At 49.7% G+C, this 26401-nt stretch overlaps 1 protein-coding gene across 1 annotated transcript; it reads right to left on the bottom strand.

Annotated features, from left to right (window-relative positions):
• Positions 1 to 7509: 7509 nt before the first annotated feature.
• Crygn (crystallin gamma N) lies at positions 7510 to 15954 on the bottom strand. Its single transcript, XM_038320967.1, has 4 exons — positions 15932 to 15954; positions 13160 to 13408; positions 10903 to 11048; positions 7510 to 7645 (listed from the first exon to the last, which is right to left on the bottom strand). The coding sequence occupies exons 1-4, from the start codon at positions 15950 to 15952 to the stop codon at positions 7510 to 7512; spliced, it is 552 nt and encodes a 183-aa protein (XP_038176895.1). The 5' UTR covers positions 15953 to 15954.
• Between the last annotated feature and the right edge of the window lie 10447 nt (positions 15955 to 26401).

The raw sequence follows: 26401 nt of genomic DNA, 5'->3' as shown, positions 1-26401 counted from the left end.
ATTGAGAGGGTAGTTTAGTTTACAGAGCGAATGCCTGGCAGCCAGGGCTATACGGAGAAACCCTGTCTCAAAACAAGAACAACGAAAGTTTAGTCTCCTTCCTATGGCCACTGATGCCCTCCCGGGCGGGAGACCTTATAGTCACAAGGGTTGGAGGTCTAGTCTCCACATGCGCAGGACTCTGTGGTCGCCCCCACATCCGGCCCTGGAATGTCAGCTTTCTGGGTCCCTGACCGGGGCCATGTTCTGTAGAAAGCAAGCCAGCTGGCAACCCTCCAACCCCCCCACCCCAGAATCCCCCTTTATCTTCTGCAGCCTCTTCCCAGGGACTTCCGAGAATGCAGAGCTAACTCCACAGAGGGCTGCAAAACATAAGCTTTGCTCCCATTTCCGGCCAAGAGAGACTGACAAGGACCTATTCGCCCTCCTGCCTCTCTCCCAAAGCAACCAAAACCAGACGCTAAAAACACACAGAGCAATTGTTTTTGAGACCGAAGACATCAGGCAAGGGAGGCTAGTAATCCTGAGGGATGGGGGAAATGAGGTCCAGGCTACCACTGGGCTGGCTCTCTGCCTTGAGAGACTTCCAGACCACAGAGCAGGAAGGGGGACCCTGCACAGTCCAGTGGGCTTCCTGAGTGGGGGAAGCAGGATTTGAGGCAGCAAGGTAGCCGCTGTTAGTAGGACAGACCAGTGAAGAGAGAACCCCCAAGTGCGTGTCTCAGGCCCGATGATCCCTCTTCAGCAGTTATTATTAATTACATTCCATATGTTTAAAAAGTTATGCAGGGCCAGGGTGCAGCTCAGTGTGTGTGGGGGGATGTGCTCAGAACACTCGAGGCTCCAGGTTCAAACACCAGAAACCCCATCCTCCTTCCCTCCTAAAAACATTGAAAATATTACAGTCCCCAACTGGGCTAGAGATGGTGTAGTCCTTTAATCCCACCACTAAGGAGGCAGAGGCAGGTCAGTCTCTGAGTTCGAGGCCAGCCTGGTCTACAGAGAAAGTTCCAGGCCAGCCAGGGTCACACAGAGAAACCCTGTCTTGAAAAACAAACAAAGATGTTTGAAATTAAGCATCAACCCTGGATGGGATTGACACCTGATTAGAAGTTAGAGAAGAACGTGAACTCAAAGACAGTGCAGTGCAGATTTCAGGAAATAAGACATCATTGGGAAAAAGGAGGGGCATTAAAAATAAAGTAAATGAAAAGAAAGCCAGTGACCTGGAACAACTCCCTCCAGTGTGAACTGTCTGTCAGAATCTTAGGAAAGAGAGCAGAGGGAGGAACCTGATAGAGGACTCAGTGGCGGCAAAGCTACCACACTGGATGACGAAAATCCAGAGATCCGAAGATCTCAATGAACCTCAAGCACAAGAAGCAAGGAAAATGGACCAGCAAAATGGCCCAGCCTGATGACATGAATTCAGTCCCTGGGACTCGCGTGACAGAAGGAGAGAACTGACTGATAGTCACTCACACAGACACATACAGATAAGTAAGAACAACACAAATAAGACCGTGCAGCCGGAGAGACGGATCAGCGAGCAGAGCATGCACTGCTCCTGCAGAGGACCCAGGGTCAGGTCCCAGCACCCATGAGATGGCTCACAACTATTATAACTCTTGTTCCAGAGGATCCGATGTCCTCTTCTGACCTCCGTGGACATCAGGCATGCATACAGCACACATACATTCATGCAGGTAAGATATTCATACAGATAAAATAAAATAAATGCATAAATAATATTAGACTTGCAAGATAGTTCAGCAGGTAAAGGCACTTGCCACCAAGCCTGAAGACTTGAGTCCAATGTCTAGACTTACATGGCAGAAGGAGAGAACCGTGCCGTGTTTCCCCAGACCTTTACACACATTGTGGCATGCGCATATCCACCTTCAAAATGAATGAGGTTTTTTGTTGTTGGTGGTTATTTTGTTCTGGTTTTCCAAGAGACAGGGTTTCTTTGTGTAGCCCTGGCTGTCCTGGAACTCGCTTTGTAGGCCAAGCTGGTCTCGAACGCAGAGATCCATCTATTTCTGTCTGCCAAGTGCTGGAATTAAAGGCATGTGGCACTGCTGCTTAGCAAAAATAAGATGTTTTAAATTTTAAATACAGTCTTTTAAAATGTTTTTACACGACACAGAGCAGATTAGTGATGCACGCCTGCAATCCTGGCGCTGGAGAGACAGAGGCAGGGAGATCTCTTCTGAGTTTGAGCAGCCCGATGTACACAGTTCCAGGCCTGCTGGGGCTACATACCGAGATCCTGTCTCAGTAAGAGAAGGCAACACACGAAGAAACAAAAACTCAGAAGGAACAACTTAAAAGTTACTAGCTCACTATCTCAATTGTGGTGATGGTTTCCTAAGTGTGTACCAAATTCCATCCCAGGCAAAGTTGTCATACCCTCTTCATACAATCCTCACCACATACAGTAGGGCTTCTGGTTAGAAGGGATATGTGTGAGAGATCATGTGCCAGTGTGCACATGTGACGCTGCTAGCGTGTGAGTGTTCATGCTTGCTCATGCAAAGTGAGAATGTGCTTGTATGCTTGAATGCATGAATGAATGCTGCGGGCGCTTCTGTGAGGGCATGAGTAAACGCATGTGTGGACATGTGCATGCTTCCTGAGAGTGTGAAAGCATGCACATGTGTATCTGAATATCAGTGTATGTTTATGTGGGCGTGTGAGCACGTGTGTGTGCAAAGTCATATGTGTCTGAGCGGGAGAGCCTAGGAGGGAGCCCTGCGCACTGCATCTGTTTTGGCTCATTCCAGAAGCTCTCACTGCCCACAGAGCAAAGCTGTGGCTTGCTCCCTGTGGGGGTTCTGAGCAGAGCTTCATACTGCTGGGCTCACCCTAACCCTGACCTTTTCTGTTACAGCTTTGAACTTTTTCTGTTCCAGAGATCTCTTCAAAGATTATTTTGCTGTATGTTGTTTATAGATAGGGTTTCATGATGCATTTCCAGGCTGTCCTCAAACTCAAGATCTGCCTTAGCTTCCCGAGTCCTTGAATTATGATTGTCCATCAACCTAGACTCTCATATCTTACTTTTCCTGTTTTGTTTGTTTGTTTGCTTGTTTGTTCTCGAAACAGGGGTTTTGTGTGTGTGTGTGTGTGTGTGTGTGTGTGTGTAGCACTGGCCATCCTGGAACTCGCTCTCTAGACCAGGTTGGTCTTGAACTCAGAGATTTGCCTGCCTCTACCTCCCAGGTGCTAGGATTAAAGGTGTGCATCATACTGCCTGGCCTAGTCCTACCTAATTGTAAATCTTCTTTCTTTTGACAATGGCTGGCCCCATCCCACCCAGGGTCTCCATCTCTATCCAGGGAGTATATGCATGGGGTGTCATGGGTTAGAACACTTAACCACAGCTGACTTAGTAGCATTGATCACTCAGACTGAACTACACTTTCAGCAAAGGGCTGCATACCCAGGGGCTCGACTCAGGCTTAACTCCCTGGATCCACTGCCATACCCAGCAAAACATCTGTCAGCTGGCTCCAGTGGTGATCCCCCCACACACACATTCCAAGAAAGAAGCCCCGTACTTGCAGGCTGCTGACCTTGTCCACCTGTCCCGTACAACACGCAGAGAAGTCACAAGGAAAGGTTGCAGCTGATCCCTACAGGAATTGTTTACATCACAGACTGTGCCGCAGGTCCACAGGCAGCAGGGAAGCAAACAGCCTCTTTATAAAAACATTCATCATACAGACAGGCTTAGCGAGGATGGAAATTCACTCCTTTCTGTATCTTTGCTGACATCAGACCTTGGAGGTGTTGGCTGAGCAGGGCTTGGGAAAGTTGAATTGGGCTCAGGTACCCCCACCTTACTCTGCAGTGGCCTTACTGGGTCTCCCATTGAGGTTCCTCGGCAGTCACACCCTTTCCCACACTATGATCAAGGGGAATCACTGAGATCAACGAAAGGGTGAGGGAAGGGATAAGAGCTGTCTGAGGTTTGCTGGGGCAAGTAAGACCCAGTGTATTGTCAGGGTAGTGAAGGGTCTTCAGCACCTCAGTTACCTACCAGTGACTCTGAGGCCCTGAGTCCTTCAGAGAGAAGAGTGATGCTTTTGTCCTGGGCAAAATCCACATAGCATCAACTCCACTAAGACCACTGTGGCTCGGCGCCCTGCTCGGTGGTAGTGGAGCTCTTCCCGCCGCTGTGCGCACATTGCCACCACCCAACTCCAGCACTGTATTGCTCCAGCCGGTATGATTTGAGTGTAATGCCCCCATAGGGTCGTCTGTTTTCACATTCGGTCTCCAGCTGGTGGCACTGTTTTGGGGAGATTTAGAACCTTTGGAGCATATTGCCCAGCTCTCAGATATAGGTCTCCAGAGCAGGGCTTCCAGCTTCCTCCTCCATCAGCTAATACCGTGTAGTGTATTAGCTGCTACAGTCTGGCCACTGTGATGGACCACAGCCTCTGAAACCTTGACACAGCAGTGAGAAAAGTGATTAACACATCAAAGGGACTCGGTGGGGGGTTATTATTTATTTGACAGAGGTGGGGCTAGAACTCAGAGCCTCATAATGACAGGCAAGTGCTCTGTCATTAGCTACACCCTCAGCCATGAAGCTGCATTTGAATAACTGTCTTGTCCCACAGGTTTTAGTTGGAAACCCTGCTGAGGCTTCTAGAGGGAATCAAGGACAGTTAGGGCCTTGCTCTGCTCAGAAGGCTTTCCAAACAAGAAGTGGCCAAGTAGGGCATAGTTGGAGATGGGGCAGAGAAGGGGTGGGGGGACAGGGACTATAACATAGTCCTGGTATGGGCTGAGGAGCAGAGAGGCATACCACCGAGATGGCTAGACATCACTGTGGGCTTCAAAGGAAAGGATTTCCCTGGGATAAACAACGCCTGCAGATTTCTGATCAGCAAGGGGTCTGAGGGATGGTGAAGACTCGGGGCTGAGGACACAAGGAGGTGGCTCTAAAAGGCCCCAGTTTTCCAAACCACGAGAGTGGAGACAGAAATCTGAGAAGCATGAACGGCACCAAGGGCTCTCATCCTCAGACCATCGACCCCCTGGATGGACTTCAGATACATTTCACAGCTGCCCACAGGCTCTGTAGTGGGAAGCTTGTTTTTCTTCTTTCTGACCAAAAGTAGATTTGCTGACAGATTAGCGAGCAAGGGGCTGGGGTGACAGGAAGGTCACCCAGGAGTGCAAAGCTGTGTGGAATCACCCTAATGAGGTGCCTCCGTTCCTGAGAGCTGGGAGGGAGGCTAGTTGGGGAGGAACCCCTGTGGCTGACTGGCTTAGGCTGGCAGGCCAGTGGCTTCCATCTGGCTCCCAGGAGGAAGCCCTTCCCCCACAGGGGTGGGCTATTATTGCACTGTGTGCCTGTGGACACTGAGGCACGGAGCATTTGTGAGAGAGTTCGGACTCCTGTGGGGACCCAGCACTTCTCTCTGCATCTCTCAAGTGCACAGCCACTAACCACACACCATAAAATGCACCATTTCACCTGGTCTGGGCGCACAGCTCCATGGAGCAGGCACATGCATTCTGCCATCCGACTTCGTCCTGTCCTCATAGGTTGTTTGGTTTATCTGGCTGTGAGTAGCTTTTGTTCTTTTATAGGCAGGGCCTCACTTCTGGCTGGCCTCAAACTTGCTACATAGATCAAGTTGGCCTTGAACTTGCAGTGATCCCCCTGCCTCTGTTTAGGATTATGGGCCTGCAACAGCACACTTGTTTATTGCATTTATGTATATTCGGTGTATATGACAGATGAGACTGCATCTGTTTCACAGGGAGAACAGACCAGCAGAGGCTTTTGGTTTTTCTCCCAGTTTTTGTCAAATGTGTCAGTAGATGGAAATGTATGTATGGTTCAGTGTAGGGCCAAAGGGTTTGAATGTTGCCTGCCGTGTAACCTGAATCTAACCACTTCATTTGTCCAGTGGTGATAATAAGCACTGGTTTTACTGTATATATTAAATAAAGCTGCATGAATCAATTCTGCCTCCGAGCCTGCTGTGAAATCACTGCTCAATAAATGCCCATAACAGTGTTATCCACGGTGAACAAAGGACTGTGAGGCCCTTGACCAGGGCCAGCTGGCTCTGCGCTCCTCCAGAGATGTTGGTGGGGGTGGACAGTTGTGGCCGGAGAAGCTGGCTCGCAAGGACAGAGCCCTGGCCTCCTCCAGGAAGGCCTTACTGGCAGATGTGCTTGCCCAAGGAGACAAGCTGGCTGGAACTCTCTCCTACAGACAGGCCCACTGCTGTGACAGAGAAACACTCAGGCTGGACTCTAAACCAACCCCCTTCCCAAGGGGAAGCAGTGACAGCGGAGAAGGTATCTGGCCTGTTGCTTGTTTTCTGGTAGTTTCTTCAGGTCATTGACCTGAGTCTCATGGGGATGGAGGGTGCGCCTGGGCTCTCAGTTCACTCAGCTCTAGAGAAACATTAACAACAATCCTTTATTGTCCCGTGGTGACTCTGCCCCCACCCCCACCCCCAAACATTTCTGGAGGTCACTCATCTTTGCCCCCTGCCCAGCTCCTGGTGACAGCCTCATCCTGGGTGAACTGAGTAATCTTTAATGGCATCCCTTTTTCCATTTCTTTCAGTGTTGGGAGGTAGAGATGGAGATGGGGCCGGAGAGGTGGGGATCATGGCCTGGGTCTGCTGTCAGGGGCAGGGAAATATCACCATGTCTGGAAAATTCCCCTCCAGGAGCCTTTCCGTTTTCACTGGGAAGCTAGGTTGAACGACGTTGGCCGTCGAGTGTATGGACTTTCTTACCAGAAACCCCACTGCCTAGAAACATGCTCTCCAAATTTCCGACTAGCCCCAAAGGAGGAACTAATGTCTTGGAGGGGCTCTTTCTACAGGGAAGCTCGATACACTGGCACCTGGAGCCTCGCGAAGGAGAAGGTGGAGAGATACCTTGCAATGAGAGACGTCGTCTAATGCCTCTGAACCCTGATAACTTCTTTCTGGTACCGGTTCCTTGCATTACTGGGGCCTGATTTCGCCCCACCTTTCACCTGGCCCCGCCCCTCTGTCACTTGAACCCCCCTCCCCTTCCTACATCAGCCCGGTCGCTCTTCCCCCTTAGCAGCCACGCCCCGCTCTTTCCCTGGCCTCCTCTTTACCCCTCCCCTACTCTTCTCCCCTTACCCACCTCCTCCTACCCATCCCCCCCACCGCCAGGCCCCGCCCCTCCCTTGCTAGCAACCCCCCGCTTCCAAGCCCCCCAACTGTCCGCCCCTCCTCTCGGGTGGGGTCCCAAGGCTGGAAAAAACACCCTGGCTGCGTCTTGCTCTCCGGCGCCCTCTTGTGGCCCCGGACCCTGAGGCCCTCTGGCTAGATTTTGGGAGCCGAATGGCTTGGCCTCCTTGCTCCACCAGGCTTCCACCTGCCGAATTGGGGTCCCCAGCCGGTGAGTGACCCAGAAAGCACTCCGAGGCCGGCCAGCATTCCACTTTCAGGATCTTTATTGCCTCCGTAGACCGCATGTCCCCAGCTGGGACTAGAAGAAGTTGAGCACCCTGCGGAGCGACTGCACACGCGCGCTCTGGGCCTCCCAGTCGGAGAAGCTGCGGAAGTCGCCCCTCTCCACCACGTACATGCGGCCGCGGTAGTTGGGCTCCTCGTAGAGGACCCACCTGAAGGCCAGCAGGGAAGGGCGGGTCAGCGGGCGGGAGCCACTCGGGCAAGTCTCCCCGGTCCCGCCCCTCTGTCCTAGCTCCTCGCTGCAGTAAGCATCAGTGGCTGATTCGGGCTTCATGCTGGAGTGGGACAAGGAGCCTTGCCCAGTAACTGACAAGGGTGGGAGTGACTCGGGGATGCCCTCTGCCCAGCCACCCTCCAAAGGGCCTTTTGCACACAGTACCCAGCCCGACAGGGCTACTGACATAAACTGGGAACCATTCCTACTGTGTATCCACTCGGACAACAGCCTTAGTGGGGTCAATGCTCCAGTGCAAGTGAGCCGTGCTGCTTGCATGGTACAGAGGAACTGTAACCGCCAGGACGTGAGGTCTGGCAAGGGCACCTTTCCGTTGACCGTGTGTGCACCAGACCCTGGTCGTTTACAGTCCAGGGGGCTGTGGTGAAGATGAAGGTGCACCATGGGTCAGGTAATCAGGAAGATTGATGGAGAAGATCAGGAGGGTGGTCCCTACCTGAGAGCAAGTGTAAGGAGGAGTTTCTCATCAGAGCCTGGACCAGCCCTGCCCATCCTGTCACCCATCGTCCCAGGGATAAGTGTAGGGCTGTGCGTGTGGGACCCAGGACAAGACGCCATGCGTATCCTTCCACTCGGGGGTCAGGTTGAGAGGAGGGGCTGGAGAGCTTTAGAAGTCGGGGAGGGGCCTCCAGGCCTGACTGCACAGAGAACTGGGAGAACTGGAATCACCGCGTCAAGGGCTGGCTCTGCATTTCACTTCAGTCTTAGCTCGGGCTCTCCCGCCCCCTCTTCCACCGCTGTGGAAAACAGCTTTTCTCTGGGCCGCGGTGGTTTTCTGAAGCAGGGCTCCCCCAGGGCTGCTCAGTCTTTGAGATTCTTGAGACCCAGGGCACAGGACTACTCTTGACCTCTCTTTGCAGGAACCTCCCCCAGTTTGTCTTGGCAGTTCTTGCTCCCTGCTCCCAAAGCACTCCGCCATTCATGGAGTTTTCTTGCCAGGGAACAGACTGGGAATCTGTGAGCCCTTTAGCCCAAGGTTTTGCTCGCAGATGAACTCAGAGGAGAGAGATCACTAACGGTCACACAGCCTGCTTCCCCAGCTTGCCACTCCCAAGTCACCCTAGCCTCTTTCCTTCCTCATCCTGACCCTCAGCTGATAAGGGACACAATCTGATAGTAGGGAGAGAGAGACAGAGAGAGACAGACAGAGAGAGAGAGAGAGAGAGAGAGAGAGAGAGAGAGAGAGAGAGAGAGAGAGAGAGAGAGAGAAGCAGCTAGTCCTGCCCTGTTCTGTATTATCCCGAGCCACCTTGGAGTTCTTGTGGACACTCCAAAAAGAAGCGGGACCTGGCTGGACATGACAGCTTATCCTCTGGTTCTTCAGCAGCTCCTAGGGGAAAGCCCCCAGTGAAAGGGTTCTCTGGAGAGGTGGCTCAGTAGTTAAGAGCAGTGGCTTTTCTTCCAGAGGACCCAGGTCCAAGTCTCAGCTCCCATAGTTTACAACTGTTAACTCCAGGTCCAGGGAATTCAATGTCTCCTTCAGACCTCTGTGGTCACCGGGCATACATGTGGTTGAAATTAATTTTTAAAATTTAAAAAGGGGGAGTTCATGCCTGCTCAGTCTGTTAGAATGTTGGGAGAATGTCCCCACTCTCCCCTCACATGCGTTCTAGGACACAGATATGAGGGATGGGTCACTCCTAAACTGGCATGAAACCCAGAAGGAGTGCTCTTGGCACACGGGAAGTGGTAAAGGAGCCCTGCCTCACTGACTGCCAGATCCCAGAGAGGGCTCCAGGGACCCAAGGTTTGTTATAGAAGAGTTAAGGTCAATGAAGACAAAAGACAGGCACACCTTGGATCCCAACACAGAGGCCCACTGTCTTGGCCTCCATCTCCTGACCATTGAGCTGAAGATTAAAGATTATATGCCCCAGACCTGGCTCTGGTGGCACTCGCCTTTAACCCCAGGACTTGGAAGGCAAAGGCAGGAAGACCTCTTGAGTTTGAGGCCAAAAGAGCGAGTTCCAGGACATCCAGGGCTACACAGAGAAATCCTGTCTTGGAAAAAAAAAGTTCTACTCCAATCACAACCAGAGTTCACGCCTGCCTCCCCTCTCCCAGGGTCGGTAGGCGGGTTATGTTTTGGGTCCTAGGACATCCTGCACACAGAAGTATGCCTCTGGCTGCAGAAGTCACAATTTAGCCTGCAAATTTCCCAAGACAAGTTGTTTTGGACTCCTAGCCCTGGACTCCCAAGGTCAGGCATGTGGAAGAAATGACAGCTCATTGGATGCACTTCGTCTCCCTCAGTCTCTCTCTTGATCTCTCGGTCCTCCCTGATCCTGAGCCTTCCACAGGGATCAAATTCCTCTACCAACAGCCCTGCACAGGGATGCTCTCAGGTGGGGCTCCTCTGCTGGGGGAGAAGCTGGGGGAACTAGCTCTGGAGTGGAAGGGGCTCCACCAGGCTACAGTCCCAGCAGGACCTCTGCTGTGGGAAGGATCTAGAGCTAACCGCAATCTCAGTTTGTACTTCTATAAAACGGTAATGACATCTCCAGAATGGGTGGGGACAGCGGAAGAGGGTGTTCAATGTTCATCCCCATCTGTGTGTGATACAGGTAGATCGCTCAGGCCAGGGCAGAAGGAAAGCCAGTGCGGTGTGCCTGCGTGTGTCCAGATGCACAGCGAGCTGCCCCGCATGGCAAACCCAGGACTCTGACAGCTAGTTTGGACTGGAGAAGACAGGCAGAATTCCCAGCTGCTCTTAGCCATCCTATGGATTTCCTGAAGCCCACGTCTCCAGCCAGTTGGTGTGGGGTTGCCACCAGGCAGAGATGCCTAGGTCTGGGGTCATCTGAGCTGGGCAGATGTCCCCTCTCAGCAGGTGAGACTGCTATGTGGCTTTGTATCCCCTAAGTGGGGTTCTCTTGAGTCCAGTGACTCAAGGAAGTCAGGCGGTCAAGACGTTCAGTCTTGTAGCAGAGATGGCCATAGTTTCCTATGTGCTCTTTTTCCCTGCTCAGGTCTGGCACATCAGATGGATGGTCTCAGGGAGCCTCTAAGGCCCTGGGACCGTCCCGAAAGCCAGAGGTGACAGCAGCTATTCATTGCTTGCCTGGAGCAGGTGAGGCAGATGAAGGCTTGTGAATCAGGGGCACCATGCCCACCCATGAAGTCTGATGCCTACCCACCCTATCACGCCTGTCTGGCAGCCCCGGCTGTACTCACGCTCCATCCCCATACACCTTGATGGCGTTGACACAGCTCTTGGCCCAGCCCCGGCTCTGCAGGAAGGGGCAGTCTTCCACAAACTCCAGGCACTGGCCTGTGAAGCTGCAGCCCTCGAAGATGTCTATGCGGAAATGTTCTCCATGCTCCAGGACCCAGGCAGGTGGGGAAGGAAAAAGGAATACTCCAAGTCTCTCCTTCCCGTGCACGGGCGGGAAGGAATATGGAATGGCTCCCAGCCCTAGCTGGACTGGGGATCCAGTGAGTACTCCCCATCACACACACACGCACACGCACGCACACGCACGCACACGCACACATACAAACACACACACGCACACACGCGCACACACGCACACACACACGCACACACACACGCACGCACACACGCACACACACACGCACACACACACACGCACACACACACACGCACACACTGGTGTTCTTCCATGAGATGGGAGGAAGGGTTCTATTACTCTAAAAACCTAAGTACTGAACTGGTCCAGTCCCCACCTTTTACAACTGAGGACCCAAGATCTAGTGAGGGAAAGGCTGTCTAGATGCCAGCACATTGAGAGCAGGGCTGTGGGTCACTGGCTCCCTGCGGGCATTCCACTTGGGGGATTCATGTCCCAGCTTTGGCTTAGCCACCCTCGGTTTCAGGCCACAGGCAGGCCTCCAAACAATAATATTTTAGAAGTGTAATAGAACCCTTTATGAAAACACTTAGGCAAGACTTCTAAAACAATGACTCCCATTCGCGGAGGTCCCTGCTGGCTTCATAATTCACTAGCACCAATACATACATCTCCCTGTGTGATCCCCCACCCCACTGGGACGACTCTAACAAGAACAGCCTTCGGACAACGTCTTGTGTATTTTTCATATAAACAGCATTATGCAGGATCCAGAGCCAACCATTCTAATGCTTCTTTCCAAATGCCCACATCCTGGCAGAGACACTAGGAAAGCATTCTTTCAATAGAACGTGCCAGAGCCCAGCTGATTCTGGAACTGATGTAGAAAAGAAAAGGGGCCCCATGCTGAGTGGCACCTATCCAGATTCCTCAGATGTTGGCTAGAGCCCTGGTGAGGCATCCAGGATGCCCTGGCAGACAGACACTCTGGTGAGAGCTCCCCACATTGGTCCCCAAAATCATCCGTTTCCCACCCAAAGGACAACAGTTGGAGCAGGCCTCATACCTGTGACCCGAGGGCCCTCCCTCCTCAAATCCCTCTCTGAAGGAGACTTCAGAGACACTAGACAGAAAGGGTTTTATTCCCTCTAGGGGGAGCAATGCCCCTCGTTTGCTCTGCCCACACACTTCAGGCCACAACTGTGCAAAGCAACCATCTGTGAAGCTCAAGAGCCCTGTCCCCTCACATTTCTTACTGCTCCCTCTGGCACTTTGGCTGCCGTTATTCATTCCAAGTTCGAAGCGTTGAAGGCTGGCATAACACTACAAGGAAACCAGCGTGGGTAGGTGATCACGCTCAGAGCAGCCTTGTGTATGTGTGTGTTCATGCACACCGGAGTACACACAGGCACATGTGTGAGCATGTGTGTATGGAAGTCAGAGGGCAAGATTGGGTATCTTCCTCAATGAGTCGCCACCTCACTAAGAACTTTTGTTACTGTGTTGTGTGTGTATGTGTACAAGCGTGTGTGGATATCAGGCGATATTGTAGAGTTTGTGCTCTCCTCTGCCCTTACATGGGTTTGGGGGACATCTTATTCATTATGTCCTTCAATTAATTATTTAATTAAGAAAGAGTCTTCACTGAACCGGAAGCTTCTAAATTTGGATAGACTAATTGATCAGCAAACCTCAGTGATTCGACTGGTTGCACCTCCCAGTGCTGGGGTTACAAGCGAACCATCACATCTGGCCTTTTACGCGTTCTGTGCAGCAGACACTTTACAAGCTGAGCCATCTCCCCAACCTTTTATTTCACTTTTGATGAGTGCAGCACTGCTCAGTGACAATCCAAACGTATTCCCAGCCTTTGAAGTTTAGCTGCATGGTTGACTCAAAAGTTTAAAAGGATTCCCTGACAGCACCAAGGGGCTCTTGTGTTCTGTCTCCTGCCCTCTTGGTCCTCACAGCATCTCATGCTCACGTCAGTTTGGACAGGGTTCTCTCAATGTTTAAGGTTTTATTGTCGGGAGGTGCCCATGCTTCTGATTAAATGCCAGGCTGACCTTCCACTGCTTGAGCTGGAAGTTCCCAGCCCCTAGGTAGAGTAGCTCACTCACCATGCCCACAGGACGACAGGAGCCCATGTGGTCATTGTGCCCATTCCAGCGGAAGAACTCAGGGTAGTCGCCATGCTCTAGGATGAACTGTTGGCCTCGGAAGTCAGGATGATCAAAGCAGACCCAGGCTCCACTCTCCACACGGATGGAGTTCACTCGGTTCATAAAGCCTCGGTCCTGGAAGTTGTCACAGTCCCCAAAGACCTCCAGCTTCCGCCCTGTGAAGTGCTTGCCCTCATAGAAAGTGATCTGGAACAGCCAGTTGAGACCTAGGGGTCAGGGTCCCATCTGACTGTTGGCGAATGTTATTTTCAGCTGTGTGACTTTGTTTACGCTGCATTTCTTTAACGCTGTGAAGCTGTGTTACTGTGCCTGTCTAAAACACCTCTTAAGAAGAGATGAATGGCCAATAGCAAGGCGAGAGCAAGGATAGGCGGGGTGGGGGTGGCTAGCAGGCAGACAGTATAAATAGAAGCAGCGCGGGGGGTGGGGGACGGGACATGGGACATCAGGGGTCAGCCACCCAGCCAGTCACGGGCTAAAAGTAAAGAAATGTATACAGAAATAGACAAAGACAAAAAAGCCTAGAGGCAAAAGGTAGACAGAATAATTTAAGACAAGAACATAAGAAATAAGATAAGACAGAAACAAGCCAAGCTGGGCATTCATAACTAAGGAATAAACCTCTGTTGTGATTTATTTGGGAACAGGGTGGCTGCCCCCCCAAGCCAAAAACAAGTAAAATATCACACAACATCTGATCTACACAGACACACACACACACACACACACACACACACGCATATGTACTCAGCATTTGTTGTTATACATAACACTCACAAGAGCATTAGAGGACATGTCTTACAGCATAACGTCATGTAGAAACAGTAACACTCACAAGAGCATTAGAGGACATGTTTTACGGCATGACGTCATGGAGAAACAGTCATCATAACTCATCACTGATTTCTTTTTTAAGTGCAGTTCCTACTACTGAAATTCCAGCCATTTACTCTTTGGGTCTGAAGAACTGTGATCTCAGAAAGTCTCTGGGCAGGGGCTTCTCTGAATCCAGGCCCCACAGCCTCAGTGGAAGCCAGGCGTGCAGCCCTTCTCATTGCAGCAGATGCCTGGCGCTATTGCTGATGGGGCAGAGCGAGTGATCAGTCGCCAGCAGCTGATGCCAGACACATTGCCCGGCTGTCTGGGGACAGGGGTTTCCCGTTTGTCTAGGAGCCCAGTTGAAATTAGGCTGTGGTTGTATTTGCTGCCCTCAGCACTCGCTTGTCGTTATGCAGAATTCCCACGATAGCATTAAAGGAAGTGCTTTCTAAAAGCTTGCATGGTATGCAAAAGAAGTCACCATAACTCACCATTTATTTTTCAGAGTAAAGTTTCTAATGCTGGAGAGGGGATTTGTGGAGGCCAGAGCGGGTTTTCAGGAGAGGGCTAAATGTCACGCATCCCCCCCCACCCCACTGTCTTTGCTTTTGTTTGGTTTTGTTTTTGAGACAGGGTCTTAATTATCCCAGACTAGCCTTGACAACCCACACCTTCGGATCCTTCTGCCTCCACTTCCTGAGTGCTGAGAGTACAGCCAACTCACCCATGCCTGGTTTGTGCAGGGTTGGGATGGAACCCAGGGCTTTGTGTGTTAGACAAGTGCTCAACAAACTCAGCTGGGGCCTCAGAGCTTTCTCTTTCTCGGGGACCCTCCTCTGAGTAATAGGCAGGTGTCAGACTTGGAATTTTATGAACCAACCTCTTGGCAGTTCAGACCCAGTGTGTCTCATAATAACAAACAACCAGCTAATAATGCTGCCAGGATGTCATTGTCCCAAACTAAACAGGTGCAGCAACCATAACCTGCAAACTCAATTCCCACCATAGGAAATTCAATCACTCAATAAATCTTTGGGACTCAAGAACTATGGTCTCAGAAGGACTCTGTAGAAATATAGTCACATCACCCAGAAACTGTGGGCACTCCACTCTCACTGTTTCCACCTTTTCCAAAGGACTACAGAAAGTCCCTGCCACTGGAGTTAAGGTGTTTGTGGGAATGGATGTTGGTGAGCTGGGGGAACACTGTTTTGGGGTTTCTTCCTTTCCTGCTCTGCCAAGCTGGTGTTGTTTGTTACTGAAGCACGCCCCAGTCCATGCCGACAGATTAAGGGCGTCCACCACTGACATGCCTGCTGGGCGCCTCTGGAGGTCAAAGGGTTCCTGGGTCAGCAAGGACCTGGACATTAGAGGGCAAGGGATAACCACAGTGGTGGGTAGGACTGGTTAGAGCCTCTGGGACATTCCGGGAGATCTCAGCATTCAAAGGATTTGGAGGTTCCCTTCAATCTCCACACACTCAGAGAACCAGCCTCAAGTCAAGTGGGGAGCGGAGCCCCCCCGAACTCCCCCAAGTCACGTGGGGGAGAGAAACTCCCGAGGGGCGAAGGTCACATTTTGGCCTCCCCGTAGTGAAGAAAATACTCCATCCAGGAGATCCTCGAACACAGGGGCCATCCGGGATTCACCACTCCAAGTCAGCAGCGTCCGGCCTGACCATGCTGCTTGTGACTTGGGGCATTCCGTAAAAGAGGGGCGGGGAGAGGGAGACCTTCCTACTCCACAAGCCCTCAGTCAACAGGGCAGGTCACTCCATCTCATTAAGAAATAAAGCCAGCTTTGCTTGACTTTGTCAGACCCAAAGAGATCTGGGATCAGTCTGCACCCTCCCCACGCTCGGGGGTCCCCGAGGCCGCCGGTCGCACTCACCTTCCCGGAGCGCTGCGCCATGGTGTGTGACTGGCCACAGCGGGACCCGGTATATACTCTGTGGCGCCTGCTGGCTCAGCGCCGCCCGGAACAAAAGATTTGCTTGGCCCGGCACGCGCGCGTTAGTGCTGTCGGGCGTGCTAAGCCGGCGCCACGACCCACCCGCGAGCCAGTGTCACACACAAGTGACCTAGTCCGCAACGCCTCTGGATCCGACTCCTCCTGCCCAGTCCACCGCGCCCCGATGAGTCAGGGTCTCAGCACTCGGGTTTGGGAGGGTCCCCTCAACCCCTTGTTCTGCCTCCCAGAGCTGCGTCTTGTGCCCCTGACCTGCAGCGCTTGCCTTTCTCACCTGGTTGCAGGCTAACGGTATCGCCTTTTTATTTCTATTTATTTACTTATTTATTTGTTTTATTTTATTTAATTTTTCTGGGTAATGGACGGAGTCCTAGCTTCCCAAGCTCAGCTGGGAGAGTGGGGGTGGGAAACAATAGCCATGTGGACCTCTTTGCCTGGTGCTGGGCTGTGGGCTTCCAGACTGCTCCCTCCTGCGCCTACTCCTTTTGTTTTCTCCCCCTGAAGATCCCAGGTGACACCTGCCTTGACCCCTGCTGCCTGCAATAGGGGACCTACAGTACTTTGCGTCCAAGTGGTCAGTAACCCGAGCCCTAGCTATAGACCACCCAGGATGCCGAGGATCTATTTACAGAGGGATACACACTCCCACTGACAGGCCCACAGGTATTTGGAGTATATTGAAGCCTTGAGTAAACACACAAACTGCTGAGGAACTGAACTGGTGGCCCTGGGGACAGGTTGAGATCAAAGGGGAGAGAAGCTCCAGGGGTCTGAAGAGGTCCTAATGAGCCTAAGGGGACTCTGGGAACACTTGTGGGCTGCTCTGCTCCCAGGACGGTAATGGGCACTTTCTCTATTACTGTAACAACAGGGGAATCCTAGGGCAGAGAAGGTCTCTTGCTTTGCCCTGGGAAGTTACTCAAGGCAGACAGGGAGCCCCTGAGACCAGCTCACACTTCCCAGGACCCCTATCAGGAAGAGCCTAGTGCCTTCACCAGCACCCACACCTGGAAGCACACCTCACTGTGTCTGTTTCTCACTTCTGGTCTTGAAGACATAAAATTATAACAGTATTCTTTCAATCTAGAAAAAGTAATGTGTGAGTTTGTGTGTGGCGGCCGGGCGGGCGGGGGGGGGGGGGGGGGGAGTAAGTGTTTGGGAGTGTGTGTGTGCGTGCGTGTGTGTGTGTGTGTGTGTGTGTGTGTGTGTGTGTGAGGGGTACTCTCTTGCCTTCCACCTTGTTAAATAGAGTCCCTTGCTGCTGGCTCAACAACTTTTGGGAACTCTCCTGACTCGGCCTCCTCTCTGGCTGTGGGAGGGCTGGGGTTACAGACGCTCCACTGGCTTAGTGTGGATTTGAACATTGAGGAGGATATCACCCCACTCCCTGATAGCACAGGAAAATGGTCTAACCCGTCAGATCCTCATGCCTTCATGGTAATTAGGCAGGGGTCTCTAGAAGACAGAGTATAGACAGACAGACAGACAAACAGACAGACAGATAAAGGATTTCTCAGACTGTTCGGGTAGTTCAACAATGGCTGTCTTCACACCGGAGAGTCTGAGTTCATGAGACTAATGCTCAGAAGTCCTGACCTAGGACTGAAGGCCTGGAGGATTCCCAGGAAGACACTGACCTTACCTTCAGTACACACTGGGAAGCCAAGGAAGCCCAGTTCCAATGTTGGCAGCCATGGCAGCAACAGGGTAGATGAGTCCCCAAAACAGGGAAGATTAACTCATTTAAGAGTCTGAGACAAAGACAGGCAAGCAAAGCCTGTCCCTTGGGCTTCCTTACAGCCAAGCCACTCTGAAAGATACCCGCCCACAACCACTGGAAGGTACCACCCACATTTGGGTGGGTCTTCCCATTTCACTTAATAAATCAAGAAACTCCCTCACAGGTCTTACCAGAGGCTGGTGTCCTAGGTGGCTCTGGATCCTATCAAATTGACAGTCAATATCAACCATTAACTACCACACACAGAAAGAGCTTTGTCCTGAACCATATCCCTAGCCCAGAAGTTTTATACTAAGCATTAATCCAGATGGTAAAATTACTATTTTTCTTCTCCTATACATGAATCTGGCATTTGCAATTGGGAGTAGGGTGACAGCAAAGTTTAGACCATTTTCCTGTGACACCAGAGAGTGGGTTGGTACCTTCTTCATGTTTAAAGATGGGCCTGGTCAGCGAGAGAAGGATCCTGGCCAGGGTAGACTAGCAAGAGACTTATTTAACCTGTTAAAAACATTTGCAGCCTAGGCTATAGCTTGCTCAGTGGCGGAAAACTAGCTTCCCATGCACAAGGCCTTAGGTTCAGTCTCTCTCTTCCTGCTGTCTGCCGATTCAGATGTAGAACTCTCAGCTGCCTCTCCAGCACCATGCCTGCTGGCATGCCACCATGCTTCCCACAATGATAATGAACCAAACTTCTGAACTGTCAGCTAGCCCCTATTAAACGTTTTCCTTTTTAAGAGTGACTGAGGTCGCCGGGCGGTGGTGGCGCACGCCTTTAATCCCAGCACTCGGGAGGCAGAGGCAGGCGGATCTCTGTGAGTTCGAGGCCAGCCTTGTCTACAAGAGCTAGGTCCAGGACAGGCTCTAAAAAAGCTGCAGAGAAACCCTGTCTTGAAAAACAAAAAAAACAAAAAACAAAAAACAAAAAAAAAAAAAAGAGTGACTGAGGTCATGATGTCTCTTCGCAGCAGAAGATGAGACCTAACTAAGGCAGGATGTGTGTTCACCACATGCATGTAGGAGCCCGAGGAGGTCAGAAGAGAACGTTGGGTAACTCTTCTGGAACTGGGAGTCACAGGCAGTTGTGAGCCACTACGTGGGTGCTGGGAATTGAACCCAGGTCCTCTGTAAGAACAGTCAGCACTCTTAACCACGGAGCCATCTCTCCAGTCCCAGGTATATAGGTTCTTGAAGGCTTTTGGATTTAAACCATTGAAAGGATTTCTTTTTTTTTTTTTTTTTGGTTTTTCGAGACAGGGTTTCTCTGTAGCTTTTTTTTTTTTTTTAAAGCCTGTCCTGGAGCTAGCTCTTGTAGACCAGGCTGGCCTCGAACTCACAGAGATCCGCCTGCCTCTGCCTCCCGAGTGCTGGGATTAAAGGCGTGCGCCACCACCGCCCGGCAGGATTTCTTTTAAAAGATTTTAATTATGTATGTATGTGCATCTGTGTGTAGGCTTGTGCAGCAGTGAGAGTCAAGCGAGCTAGAAGAGGGTGTCAGAGCCTCTGGAGCTAGAAGTACAGGTGGTTGTGAGATGCCTTATGTGGATGCTAGGAACCCAACTCCTCTGCGAGAGCAGCACATAGTCTTAGTGGGGAAGAGATTTGTACAGAGCTGGGCGGTGGAGGGGCATGCTTTTAATCTCAACACTCAGGAGGCAGAGGCAGGCGGATCTCTGTGAGTTCGAGGTCAGCTTGGTATACAAAACGAGTTTCAGGACCACCAGTGAAATCCTGTCTCAAAAACAAACAAAAACAAACAAACAAACAAACAAACAAACAGAGGTCTGTTCAGTGGCAGTTGAAAGGTTTCTAAGGGATGCTTCCCACCACCTCCCTTCCCCCTTTTACAATAGGTGAGAATCTAGGGCAGCTCCTCTCCTAGATGCTTGGCATACATTTGCAATCTATTAGGACAACCAGGAATCAGAAAAGTTGGACAAGGTGTTAAGATGCGTCTTTTATTGTAAAAGGCTGTTCTTGTGAAATTTCTGGAAAAGTGTAGGATTATAGCTGGGGAAAGAGAAAGATACTCATCATGCCTCCTCAGGCCTTGATAGACAGGCAGGCTCACCGCTGTCTTAGCCTTCTCATCTGAAACATCTCTCTAGGAAAGGAATGTTGTTTCTATTGTAGCAACCTTCAGTAAATAAAAAAATGGTGCTGGAATTCTTGCTTCTCAGCTGGTGAGAGACTTCCACCCGACTCCAGTCCTAACAGTGCCTCTCCCTCCCATAACCACACCATTTTCCCTTTCTATCTTGCCTAATGCTATCGTAAATTAAAGACACATTAAAACAAGCCCACCAGGGACCTGGGGGATCACTGGATTCTGTTTCTTAAAAGCAGAAAGCAGTTTCCACATGGGCAGTGCAGCGTTCTTTTTGAGAACACTGGCTCTGGATGTGTGTACCAGGCCAGCCTCAGATGCTCATCTTCCTGCTTCATGCCCCCTGAGGCATGAGACCCTTGTGTGGCAAACAGCAGCACACTTACCTAAAGGGCAAGAAGAGCCCACACTTAAGGGCTGAGGCAGGAAGATGAGAATTCACAGCCAGGCTGGGCTATATACAGTAAACACAGGGCTACAAAGCAAAGCTATCTCAACAAAGGACAGAGTTGGGATGGAGAACTCTGTACAGACCTTGCTAAGATGCCAGTTAAGTTAGAAGTGTTGACTGTGTTTCTATGAGTCTCCCATGTCAGTAAAACTTGTTTAATATTTGCCTATATATATATGTATGAACACCCAATGCCCTCTGAAGTCAGAAAGAGGAAGGCTTTGGAATCCCCTGGGGCTAGAGTTACAGAGGGTTGTGAGCCACCATGTGGGTACTGGGAATAGAACTGAAATGCTCTCAAAGCTCATAAGCATTGGACCATCTCCACAGGCCTCCTGGTATCCTCTTGTGTAAACACATCCTCCTGCAGGCCCAAGCAGCCTCTGAGAGGAAAGCAGGGCTTTGCTCCTGCTCATGAATAATGGCACCCACCTGATGCTGTAATCGCGTTCTCCTCTTCCTCATTTCCCCGGGGCTCCATCTGTTCACTGATGCTGCACGACAGCCCCCAGAATTATTGATGGTTCTCCCGTCTTCACAGTTTGCTCTTTCTGCAGTTCGGATAGTTAAGCTTTTGTAGATAACTTGCAATTCAGGCTGGCTATTTTTATTTTTTCTGAGACAGGATCTCATGTAGCCCTGATTGGCTATCATACCATATTGGGATAGAAGCAATCCACAGGGTCTCATTCTCTGTGAAAACAAAAGAAGACCTTTTCCAAAGCATCATAACCTTAGATCCAAATTTTAAAGTCATGGTACTTTCAAAATATCTATCTTGGATTTGTTCAGCAGCTTTTATAAACAAATATCTTTTAGCATCTGTTGCTCCTTCCTCAGCATTCAAACAATTCAAAGAGAGCATAATAGCATACAGTATCAAGATTCTCTGTGTATTTTCCATCTTTGTGCGGCTTTATTTTAACCTCTATTTCATTTGTTTTTACTTTTATTTTTTTATTTTTATTTTTTTTGAGACAGGTTCTCTGTATATTTTTGTCCTGGAATAACAGTGAGATGTCTCTATCAACTCCAGGGTTTTGAAAGTTGCTTACAATAAACTTCCTGTTTTTTTTTAAATAATGATGATGAGACCCTGTCTTTTATTATTTTTAAGGTTTATTTATTTATTATGTATACAGTGTTTTGCCTGCATGTATGTTGCAGGCCAGAAGAGAGAACCAGATCTCATTCTAGATGGTTGTGAGCCACCATTGGTTACTGGGAATTGAACTCAGGACCTCTGGAAGAGCAGCCAGTTCTCTTAACCTCTGAGCCATCTTTCCAGCCCTGAACTTCCTGTTTACTTAGGTAATATTATATCCTTCTGAGGTCTTTTATGGCGTTGAAGACAGTTATAGTTTTTCTTAGTTATAATAAAGGATAAATTAAATATGAAACTTTAGACTCACAAAGATAGGATAGATGATAGAGTATTTTCCTTAATTTGCCAAATGTAAATGGACTAAATATTGTAACTATAATTCTTGCTTGATAACTGTTTTGTTATATGTAATTTTACTATGTTAAAGTTAAAACCTTCCTTTTTATTTAAAAAGAAAAGGGGAGATTTCCCTCTGTATGCTGTGAATATGTTTTATTACCATCGGTTAATAAAGAAGCTGTTTCAGCCAATGGCTTAGTAAAGTAAAGCCAGGCAGGAGATCTGAATGGAGATATATAGAGAGAATAGGCAGGTTCAAAGAGACGCCATGTAGCTGCCGAAGAAGACAGATGTGAGAACTTACCAGTGGGCCACAGCCTCATAGTGATACACAGATTAATAGAAATGGGTCCATTTAAGATGTAAGAGCTAGCTAGAAATACGCCTAAGCTCTTGGCCAAGCAGTGTTGTAATAATACAGTTTCTGTGTGGTTAATCGGGTCTGGGTGACTGGGAAATGAACAAGCAGTCACTGCCTATATTTTTCTTTCTTTTTCTTAAGCTTATGCACACTGTTAAACACACTGTAACCTGTTTAGAGGTTTGTTTGTTTTTGCCATCTGAACCTGCTTTAAAGCATATCTGTAACCTTTTCTGTCTGAAGCACAGCTTAGCTCATGGTGCACTGGTGGGTGAAGCCTGCGGGCTGCTGCCGAGAGACATGTCTCTGTACTGCTGCATGCATGAGAGACGACTGTGGGAATAGGAAGCTATGTTTGGCTCTGCTTTTGTGTTTAGAAGCTTTGTAAAGCTTTCTTAGGTCTTGTGTAGAAGAAATACGTGCCTGGATATTGGATGCCATTTGTAGCAAGCCTTTCCCTGTCCTGCTAGCCAGCTCCCAGATAACAACTTGGAGACTTTTTACTAAAAAGTATGAAAGCTCAGTTGATAGCTTAGGCTTGTTTCTAACTATATATTTTTTTTCGAGACAGGGTTTCTCTGTAGTTTTGGTGCCTGTCCTGGAACGAGCTCTTGTAAACCAGTCTGGCCTCGAACTCACAGAGATCCTCCTGCCTCTGCCTCCCAGGTGCTGGGATTAAAGACCTGTGCCACCACCACCACCTGGCTCTAACTAGCTCTTATAACTTAAACTAACTTATTTCTATTAATTATGTGCTGCCATGTGGCTCATGGCTTGTTACCTTATACCCTACATGTTATGCTTCCTCCGTATCTGGCTGGTGACTCTACCTTCTTCTTCCCAGCATCCTCTCTGCCCTGAAAATCCTGGCTAGCTATTGGCCATTCAGCTTTTTATTAAACCACTGATATATCTTCACAGTATACAAAAAGATTATTCCACAACAATTGTCATGTGAGGGGCTGGAGAGATGGCTCAGTGGTTAAGAGCACGTACTGTCCCCAGTGCCCACATCAGGAAGCTCACAACTGCCTGTAACTTCAGCTCCAGATGATCTGATACCCCTCTGACCCTGCCAACAAGTAATAAGGATTAAAATTAAAAAATAAAATGGCTTAAGAAGATTATCGTGTCTTTGGGCTTTAGTGGTGCGTTTCCCTTTAGCACGAACAACATTCCATTATTTGTCTGTGTCTTGCTTCTGAGTGCAGCCTGTACTGCTGTAATATGATCCCCCAGTCTGGGTAATCTACTAAAATAAAGAGCAGAGATTTGTGTTGGAGTTCTGGAGGCTCCCAGCAGGCTCCGGGCAGAAGGGCAGTCTGGGCGTGGGTGCATGAATGAACGAAGGAACAAACACAGGCAGACTCTTACAAGCCCTGCCTCCAGGACCGCGCTCTAGAAGGCCAGCCTGTTTGAGCTAGCTGGGAGTGGTGCTGCTGACTCCCCTCCACAGTCAGCCGAGAGTCCTGCAATTCTTGCTCTGCCCTATTCTAAGACAGGAAGATGAGCTCAAGTCTTTCTCCAAGGTTAGGAGTCAGGGATCTGCAGAAATGGACATAGGCTCTATCAGGGGAGGAAAGTCTGGACTACGATGTTGGAGGACCAGAGTTATCCTTCATATACGGCAGGGTTTGGAAATGACAGGTGCTGAAGCCTGCCCCCTCGTGGTGATCTCAGTAACTACGTCTTAGGGAAATTATTGAGCACAATAATTATTGGCCACAGCCTGTGTCCAATGGAGTCTTTCCCTCCTTTCCTTGCCCTTCCCTCCCTCTCTGTCTTTCCCTCAAAACAAGGTCTCACCATGTAGTCCTGGCTGGCTGGAACTCCCTACGTAGAACAAACTTAGTCAGCCTAAGACAGTGGTTCTCAACCTTCCTAATGCTGAGACTCTGATACAATTCCTCATGTTGTGGTGACCCCCAACCATAAACTTATTTTTGTTGCTACTTCATAACTGTATTTTGCTACTGTTATTAATTGTAATGTAAATACCTCTGTTTTCCGATGGTCTTAGCCCTGTGAAAGGGCTGTTCGTTTCCCAAAGGGTCGTGACCCCCAGGTTAAGAACTGCTCAATGTGTGTGTGTGGGGGGTTCCTTGTTGATTACTTCTCATTTCTGTTTCTCTAATGAACACATGCAGACATCTTGGGCTTTAATTTACATGTAAGGCACAGATTTGGAGGTCAACCTGTGAGTTATTATCAGATGAGGAAGTGTAAGCTTAGATGAAACAGAGAGAACTGAAGAGGCAGGATCTAAAACAAGAGCATGAATGGAGAAAGCGTGTGTCTGCCTAACACAGCAACACGCTGGAGTGGCGAGAGCAATAATTAACAGCAGAGGCAGAGGAGGCAGAGGAGGCAGAGGAGGCAGAGGAGGGAGAGGCAGAGAGGCAGAGGCAGAGAGGCAGAGGTTTGTATCCAAACCCTCACTCCCCTGCTTGCTTGCCTCGTGACCCTGGTCAGGGTGGTAGTCTGTGCCTCATTCTCCACATCTGTAGCATGGAGATCACAGTCCACAGCTCACAGGACCGGTGAGCAAATCACTAAGTGTGCTTTAAGTCCTGGTTGATGCCTGGCTGCTGCAGGGAACACCATAGGACCTGAGGTGGTGGCCCACGCCTTTAACTCAGCACTTGAGAGGCAGAGGCTTTCCACGGGCTCCAGCTTCACTGAAAGAAAGACTTGGTCTCAAAAAATAAGAACCATGAAGGAAGACACTTGATGTCAACCCTGGTCTCTGCACAGGGACACACAGGTAAACACAGATGTGCAGGCACATACACACACACACACACACACACACACACACACACACACACACACGATGTGCAACTTTCACTAGCACCTACACCAAAACTGAAATTGTACCATTCAACGAGAACTTCCCATTAACCCCTCCCATTAACACACACACACACACACACACACCTCTCTTTTTTTTCTTTTTGAGATAGGGTTTCCTCTGTGGAGCCCTGGCTATCCTGGAACTCTCTCTGTAGACCAGACTGGCCTCAAACTCAGAGATCAGTTTGCCTCTGCCTCTCCAGTGCTGGGATTAAAGATGTGTGCACCACCACCACTTGGCTTGAGACTGGTTTATTTCAGAGAGCACAGCATCTTCCAGACTTATAGATGTCAATTTTCTTCTTTTTGAAGAAGATCAGTATTCCACATATATAGATATCACATTCTTCTTTCATGTCATTGAGGAAAGCCAAGGCAGGAGCTTGCAGCAGAAGAGCCACAGAGGAATGCTACTTACTGGCTTGTTCGTACACTTGCTCCCCTTCAGCCACCCTTCATATGGCTCTGTCCATCTGCCTAGGAGTAGTACCGCCCATGGTGGGCTGCGCCTTACCACTCTATTAGCAATCAAGAAAATGTTCCATCCACATGGCTATGGGCCGGGAACAGTTCCTCAGGTGAAGGTCCCTCTTCCCAGGGGCATCAAGTTGACAACTACGAGGAGCCACTGCTGGTGCCCAGGTCTGAGCGCCTGTGAAACTGGGTGCTGTATGAACATGCATGTGTGAATCATCTCAGGAACCCCCATCTGTTGAGCATCCAACCAGAGTAAGAGCAAAACAGAACTATTTGAGATTGCAAGACCACTCGCATTTGGTACCCCCAGACTGTCACTAAATGCATCAGAGAAAGAAATGCACGGAACGAGGCCAGATGGAAGGAGTGGGATTTGAGAGACAATAGCTCAGACAGTGATAAAATATGCTGCTTACAACTGGCTGGTGACAGTCTTAAAAAAAAAAAGTGTGTTCTTATAAAAAGAAAAATTAAAACTATGGAGTCTAATAAACATCAGGGAAAGGTCTTCTTTAGTATGTGGTGTCGTGGAGGTATCCAACTCAAGGCTTTGTGTGTGCTAATGTTCCCCACTGGGCTACATCCCCAGCCTCTGAGGTAACTCCATTTCTAAATGCACAGTTAAATGTGGAGGACAGAAATCTGAGGGTTACCACAGCAAGGACTGGATTCCAAAAGTTCGTGGGAAAGGAGGAGACTTTATCGACGTCTTCCTCAGTTAAATGGAAAGTTAGGGAGAGGAAACTGAAACAAAACAAGCAAACAGAAAGATCAGGGCCCATGAACAGCACCACGGGGAAAGGAGCCTGCCACCAGGCCCAGCCATTTGAGGCGGATGGAACGAGAGGGGGTCCCCACAGTTCATAGGTTTGAATGCTTGGTTCCCAGGTGTTAGAACTGTTTGGGAGGGATTAGGGGTGTGGCCTTGTTGAAGGAGGCCACTGGGGGTTTTGAAGTT

Source organism: Arvicola amphibius, chromosome 2 (genome assembly GCF_903992535.2).
Source record: "Arvicola amphibius chromosome 2, mArvAmp1.2, whole genome shotgun sequence".
Taxonomy (NCBI): Eukaryota; Metazoa; Chordata; class Mammalia; order Rodentia; family Cricetidae; genus Arvicola; species Arvicola amphibius.
The sequence above is the reverse complement of the archived record's forward strand: the minus strand, read 5'-3'. Positions and strand labels throughout refer to the sequence as shown.

What these genes read in the sequence shown, in the direction of transcription:
- Crygn (XM_038320967.1), bottom strand. Translation starts at nt 15,952, where the DNA reads ATGGCGCAGCGCTCCGGGAAG. An exon ending in TGGCGCAGCGCTCCGGGAAG is followed by an intron (nt 13,409 to 15,931) that starts GTGAGTGCGACC and finishes TGGCTGTTCCAG; the next exon opens with ATCACTTTCTATGAGGGCAA. An exon ending in AAGGTGTATGGGGATGGAGC is followed by an intron (nt 7,646 to 10,902) that starts GTGAGTACAGCC and finishes GCTGGCCTTCAG; the next exon opens with GTGGGTCCTCTACGAGGAGC.